Below are 7,739 nucleotides of genomic sequence, written 5' to 3' on the forward strand. Positions count from 1 at the left end.
CTACGGGAAAATAAGGTAAACGGGCTACTTTTACTTCTCAATCAATCAATCATATTTGTAGATCATATATGTAGGTAGGTATAGCACAAATGTTTATTACTCTTTGGTCCCTCTAACTTTTCTAAATAAATAGGTACTCAATTTGGATATCCTCTGATTTCAGGACACTGAACCGTAAACGCAAAGGTCCTAAAATAGCTAGGACCTCCCAAAACTATTCCGGGTTCTCGCATTCAGTCCGATTTATTCACGTTCTTAAAAGTATCATAGTCTGCCAGTTTGACATATATTCTTTGTCACGCCTATATTGGAGTCGGATGGGGATCGAGACTTGCAAGCGGAGCACGTACTATCCATTTGACAAATGGGTCACCGGTTTATGTAAAAGGTTAGGGTTTGAGATGCGAGAGTTTTGGGTGCGTAATGTGTGAAATGACTATTTTCTCTTAACTCAGTTTTGTTTTTACATAAAAATGTTTTCCAATTCAGTTGGTCCATTGTCATCGGTTCAGGATCTGATGATGAAGTTCTGGACAGTCAGGAAACTCCAAATGTTATAAGCAGAGCTTATAGTATTTTGGGTATTTGAAGTGCTCCGTACTAAACTTTGTTTTTATAGAAAGTTAGAACCTTTTTAGGTAGTGTATTTAACAAATTATGCGTGTTACCGATTTTAATTTTATTCATTTTCGTGCCTTAATCAACGGCCAGGAGGCGTATTCTAATTGTAATAAGAGGTTCAGGCTCATAGCTGATCTGGATTGTCAGCTTTTAAATATAATTTTGATGTCACAATGTACGTTGAAATTAGCCTCCAGGCCTGACAAGTGCGACATATGTCAAGAAAAATTGGCATTGACATATTCTTTCTGTTTCACCAAAGTCTACAATTGTCACACAATAAATTTAGCCCGTGGGTCAGAAGTTGAAAGGCATAAACCGGTCAACTAGGAGCGCGATGCATTTGTCTCGCTCTAATATTATACAATAAGCGCAAAATTATTATTAGAGAGAGACACAAGTATGTAGTAAGAATGCATCCCGCACTTATTGCTGTACTATGCCCTAATACAAATGAAACGGAATATTAAACGTTTATACTTAGCGTAGCCGTCGGGCGTTGAGCATGTCGATGCTCTAGACCGTTTTTTTATCAAATATTTAGTATCTCTATTAAAGAAAATAAAACAAAATTCATTTCTTACATTTCCTTCTTACTCTCTGTGGGTAGGGTTAGGTTACCGTGAGGCCAACATACCTACATATTGATATCAAAATGATATAATTTTGTTACCATTAGCCCGCGAGCCTCACACACGCCACTACATGTACGAGCGAAATGTACGCGCGAATGATAACAAATCGGCATCATTGAGATACCAAAACTTACAAGATCGAATTGGCCTCAGAGTCCGGTACGTGGTTGATCTCCACACTAATTCCTGTCAAAAAACTTTACAGTACGATTAAATAAATAAAATGTTTTATTGCATTCATAAGTCTTGGAAACTAGCTTAATTTAAATTAATTAAAGTGTAAATATACTTAGTTAAGTTTATCGTCTAGATTTTAGTTAAGTTTATAAAAAATGAAAAATGTTTATTGACAATAAAAATATACATAATGGATAAAATTATAAAATTTATTTATTTTTTAATTATTTAGTTTATAAAATATACACGATGTTTCCAATCGCAAATATGCTTAGCCAAATATTATTGTAAAAGAAATATTATCATTACGTACTTATATATTCTACTCCATGGCTAAGAATAAAATAATATTATCTCCGGTAGGTATATGAGCGGGACATTGTTATGTACGTGCATCACATAGCTCTGCAACCAAAATGAGGACCGCCCCATCGCAAAACACGATAATTGTCACGGAAACCCGACAGTGCTCTTATCTCATGTCAAGAATTACCGACATTTCTACAAATATGTCAACTTAGAAAAATTACCCCTGTTTCACCAAACATTTGTCCGCGACATATGTCACAACCTTTCTATGAACTTGTCACCTGTCACTTGACATATGTCGAATTGTCGGCCTAATTTCGCTAGGCCGAATGTAGACATTGCCGTTGGTTAGTACAGTTCATTATGTATCTACTGCTTACAGGGAAAATAGAGTTCTGAAACTTTTTATGGCGCCTCCTGCTTGCGGTTTCTAATAGACACAATCTCCAACTAGCTCAGCCCAACATCGTACATAATTACATATTACCTACTCTATCGCCTTGATATTAGGGTCGTGTTCAGATTGGTGCTGTGTAGTGATTTTCAACAAGGATTACCTTAACTATTTAAGTCCAACAGTAGGGCTAAGATGGTCGGCTCTTTATCATTTGTCACCATGCCTGTCACGTTCTAACAAGTAAGGAAGTGCGAAAGTGACGGGCATAGTGATTAGTGATAAAAATGGAACTATGCTGCCACCGCAGTCCTGCAGTTAATAAAGCCTATTACAAAGCGTGAGTAAAAACGTTTCGGATCACGTTTGGCGACGTCGTAGGCGTGTCCATCCGGGCAGGTGACTGGTAGGCTAGTCGATGTCGATAATGACGACGTGTGGGAGGACAAAATATTCCACGACCTGATTCCGGTATATATTGCGAGATTTAAAATGTATCACGTCGGTAACCTAGAAAAGATTCGCTCGTCTGATGTTTAGGTTTTGCTAATCTAGTTTTTCGTTAAACGGGTATCACTACGAATGCGCTTAAGATTTGCTCGGCTAATGTTTTGGTTTTCGTTGGTTAAGAGTTAAACCTGCTATCCATTTTTGATTTTTTTTTATTTTTAACTTTATTGTATATAAATAAAGATTCCAAATGGTCAACTTATAAAAATGGATTTAGCAGCTTTACACTCTTAACCAACGTTTTGCTATTCTAGTTTGTCTTTAAACAAATAAAATTCTAGTTTGTCTTTTAAATGCGCTTAAGAATTGCTCTACCAAAATAATGCAAATGGCTCTATCAAAACCTGGCTCCTTCATACCAATACTCTCCTACATTAAGATTACCGACGTGCTTGGTCCACACCAAAGATGTTAAAAGTACATAATAACACTACAATATCCCATACATTTCATTCATGAGAAAATAAGTAAGGTTTGGTGGCTCTGGGATCTTGGACTATTACTAATATAACTAAATGAGACAATCTATATCAAAAGGGCCCTTATGGTGGTCGGCGCTTACGTCGCATAGTAAGCGTAAGAGCCGACCGCTATAAGGTCTCTTTTGATTTGGATTGTCACAAAATGTTGCTACGTAAAAATGGTCTTAGAATACCTTCCCTCGATTTCAAATTAATGAAGATTGGCGTTTACAGATTTTGGAAAAATCATACAGGGTGCGAGAAAAAGGTCATTTTTGTAAATTTTTAGGGTTCCGTACTCAAAGGGTCAAATGGGACACGGCTATTACTGAGACTCCGCTGTCCGTCCGTCCGTCCTACCGTTTTTAAACAGTGGTAAGTGGTAAACATTAATTAAAAGCTATAGCTAATAGATTTTGATTACAATCGTTTCTTTTCCAAAAACATTTCCTTCACAACGTAACTAGACCGTGCCCCGGCCCCGTGTGACTACTTAAGTAAGCCAATGCTCGTTAAATTTGCTAATAAATTTAACACTTAAGTAGTACGGTGGGACCATGGTAAAAATATATTACCTACCCGTAGACCCACTGGCGAACACTGTTTAGAACGGTAGAACAACGAGTAAATAAATACTTTTGGAACTACCAGGGGGACATGTTGGTGGGACTAGGGTTAATATATCGATGATCTATCTGCCCACCATGGCATACGGCGCCGAGACATTAACGTACACTAAGGCGGCTGTGCATAAAATAGGTACAAGTATGTACTTGTCTAAGTACAGAGAGTTGTGGAGCGCGCCATGCTTGATTAATTTGAATAAGGAATGCCGAGATCCGGCGCCGTACCAAAATGCGAGGCGAGGGCGACATCATTACCAAACTTAAAGAGAAATGGGCGAGAGATATTGCCAGGCAGGGTGATGGCAGGTGGACTAATATGTTGACGGATTGGTGACCAATATCGGATGGAGAAAGCACGTGGCGTCTAGGATCGCAGGGCACCCCTGTATAAGACCAGGACCAGGATAATTGGCGTACATGAAGAGAGGCCTAAGTGCTAAGCAGTGGGCGCTTAAGGGGTTGAAAACAATGATGATAAACGATCTAACTTTCATCTTATGGTTAATTAAGGGTGAACTCAATACAACGTTCTGCATGGTGCGCGCTCTATACATCGAGATAGTAAATTAGGTACTAATGTCTGCCACACTAAGCATAAGTGCAAAACCTATTTTGATTTTTATAAATCGGATTCAATCCTATTAAGATATTTTAATGAGAATTAAATGATCTTTTTTTACACTAGGTATGGTATTGTTTTATGAACCTATATCATGCGAGAACAGCTTAATTCTTACGGTTCGGTTCTCCCTCGTCTAAAGCCAATAAAAACCTTTTACGTTAAAATTCGTCAAGAATTGACTATTCTTCTTATTGAATGGAGTATATTCAATCTGTTTCAGACGTTTTTTTAAACATGATGCATATGTTTACAAAAACCTATGTGCTTATGCCGAAGACATTTAAAATATATGAATACTATTCATCCCTTTACACACAGGGTTATAACAACCATGAAAAAACTCGTAATTTATGCTCACGCAATAAATTCTGAATTCGAACTGATTTCTAATGGTAGTTATGGCAGTTATGCGTGGTAGGTCTACTGCGTGTTAACTGCTTTAAAAAATCCGTACTTTTTAGTATTTGTTATTCTAGCGGCAACAGACATACATCATCTGTGAAAATTTCAACTGTCTAACTATTACGGTTCATGAGATACAGCCTGGTTACAGACGGACGGACGGACAGCGGAGTCTTAGTAATAGTGTCCCGTTTTACCCTTTGGGTACGGAATCCTAAAAATGGAAAACATATTACTTAAAAATGTTAAGCTGTAGATAAAATCAACCTTTTTAGTAGGTTCTTTATCTGTTATGCAAGTAATATGTTTGTAAGTAATATGTTTTCCATATTTTATAGTAAGTTTATTACGTTAAAAAGACAACGCAGATAAAAATAAATTATGAATGAACCTATTTGACTTGTACTTGTTAGATCGTGAAATGATTGATAAATGTCAACTGCTGATGGGTTATATTAAATTGATAAGACATAAATATTTTTGTTATTCTTTTATTTTTATTAAATACGAAAACCTAACTTATAACTACAATAAAAATGACTTAAAACTTACGAGATGCAATATTTCGACTACCTATGTATCCCTATGTCGATAACAATTATTAAACGTAGGTACTGAGTATACTTTATAGACAAAGTCTACTTATGTACAAATTCGATCCTCTTCACAGCATTAGGGATATACAATAATTATGAAAGTGCAGACATTTAGTGTTTGTACATAAGTACACAACACCAGGTACAATACTTCGTGATGGTTCTAGTAAGGTACATAATACAGCGGTATATTTAATTTTAGTCTACAGGTTTTCTCAGTAATTTATAAACGTGAAAGGCACTATGCTTGAATAATAGGAAACATACAAATATTTGAAGTAGGTACGTTATGTTAATTTGACTAATTAAAATTATATAATAATATTTGGAGAACTGGTGACAAAATTTATCCTTGCAGTGATTTAAATAATTTGAGTGAGAAATTTTTAGCCTAGAGTTAATTCACTTGGTGTTCTACAGTGCAAATCTGTAATCATAAATACCAGAGAGTAGCAATTGAAACATTATATAATTATGTTTAAGTTACGGACCCACGAAATTCAAATCGGTATGACACAGTCTTATTTTTCCTTATATACTTAGTGAGACGTGTCACAGCACGAAACTACTCCTAGCGAGCGGGACCCAGAGGCACCCATCGTCGCCTCTTTCTTGGTCCTTGGTGAAGACAATAACGTCGGCTACCTCCTTCAGGTTTCAGCATTCAACTACTGATATGAGACATATCTGTCTAGTGGTATTTAGACTACCTACTAAATGTTAACCAGTCTTGATCTCCGTCCGTGTTCACTCCATATTATAGTATAGAGTCGATTAGCACTTCTTGGGGTTTATCGGTGGAGTCCCGCTGAAGGGCTGTATACGGCATGTCGTGGCACTCTCTGTGTTGGCAGACCGGAGAGACCGCGTACGTAAGTGTAGGTGACAGGGGGGCGAAGAATGCGCTTCGGTTGGGTTTGCTTTTTGGGTTGACGCTGGCGATCGGTCGGTGAACTTGACTGTGATCGAGATGTTAGGTTTAGGCTTTGGAAGACACGGCGTAGCGAGACAGTTGACCGATGACGGCGGTGGTGGTCTGAGCCATCGCTGCCGGATTCACTAGCGGAGCATGATGAATGGTCGTCGCCAGCATTTCTGTTGGGGTCGCAGCTGACGCTGTCGCTGCTGCTGGAGCTGGCGAGGGAGTCGGCGTCTGCTGAACGTCGCGTCAGCCGCCTGCTGAGCGCCCGCAGCAGCCTTCCACCGCGAGGCGCCGGAACAGGTTCAGTCATTTCTTCCATTGGCGGGCACACAATGATTTTCGGAGTCACTGATTCGCGTCGAGGGTTCTTCGTGCGCTGATCCACTAGTTTCACCGGCAAATCGCCGACGAACTTCTCACTCTTCACAATATTAACTTCTAGTATTTTCATAAGTTCGACAGTTCACTACTTTCGACGTTGAAACAATATTTTTATTTTAGATGAATGTTGTTATGATACGAAACTTTTCCGATGTGGGCGAGTTTTGCAGAGCATAGGTCGCTTGACGAGATGTGTTTACGAACTGATTGGTGAGAGGCGAGAGAGCGGCTTATAAGCTTTTCCCCGATCATGCGCAGTAGAGAGCTCGAGGAAGCCTGCAGATGCACACGTCCGCTGCGAGCCTTCTATGCTAGTAGGCAGGACCCGAAGGACAGTAAAACGATTGAAAACATGACAAGGAATTAAAACTAAAACAACGTGCCTATAATCAATGGTCTTTTGAGTGTATGTATATATACGGTTTAGCATAAACTTTTTCTTGTATTTAGTATTCATCAACATCAAAACATTTCAGGTACAAGTGTTTTACCTAGTCCTGAATATCTGTTATAAATTAGGTAGGTATGAGACCTACATAAAACTCCAATAGTCCAAATATTTCGTTGCTACTTCAGGTGAATCAACGTTTTTTGTGTCGGTTCCTAGATTTGGAATGACTAAATAGGTAGGTAATACTATATTATTTTTATTTTGTTTTATTTTAAGATATCAACATTTTCAGTGATAATTCGTTGTTGAAATTGCCCTGCTGCTGGCGGCACCCTTGGTTAGGTTTTTATAATGTGTTTATATGTATGTATTTCATATTGTTTTTATATTTTACTTTTATATCCGTATTGTAACTAACCTTAACCTGAGAAGAAATAAAAAAATAATAATCGAAGCGTTAGCGAAGGTCTCCGTTTTGACACGGGCAATCTGCTTTCGTATGTTTTCGATTCTCGTGAAATTTTGTGAGCAAGTTCAGTAACATATAATTTTTCTGTAGTTTCGTTTTTTGGAAAATGTTCAAATTGGTAGAAATTGGCATTAAGGAATTAGTTGCCATTAGAGTTTATGGTACTTAAGACCATTGTGAGTGCGCTGTGATAATGACTCAGCGAAGAATGTATTTTTTTATT

At 37.9% G+C, this 7,739-nt stretch overlaps 1 protein-coding gene across 1 annotated transcript; it reads right to left on the bottom strand.

Annotated features, from left to right (window-relative positions):
* Nucleotides 1-5,232: 5,232 nt before the first annotated feature.
* On the bottom strand, nucleotides 5,233-7,034 carry LOC133523554 (uncharacterized). Its single transcript, XM_061859207.1, has one exon. It carries the CDS (start codon nucleotides 6,724-6,726, stop codon nucleotides 6,145-6,147), a length of 582 nt encoding a protein of 193 aa, XP_061715191.1. The 5' UTR covers nucleotides 6,727-7,034; the 3' UTR covers nucleotides 5,233-6,144.
* Between the last annotated feature and the right edge of the window lie 705 nt (nucleotides 7,035-7,739).

The sequence above is a fragment of the Cydia pomonella genome, chromosome 12, assembly GCF_033807575.1.
Source record: "Cydia pomonella isolate Wapato2018A chromosome 12, ilCydPomo1, whole genome shotgun sequence".
NCBI lineage: Eukaryota > Metazoa > Arthropoda > Insecta > Lepidoptera > Tortricidae > Cydia > Cydia pomonella.

Coding starts and splice junctions, on each gene's coding strand:
- LOC133523554 (XM_061859207.1), bottom strand. CDS start 6,726: ATGAAAATACTAGAAGTTAATATTGTGAAGAGTGAGAAGTTCGTCGGC.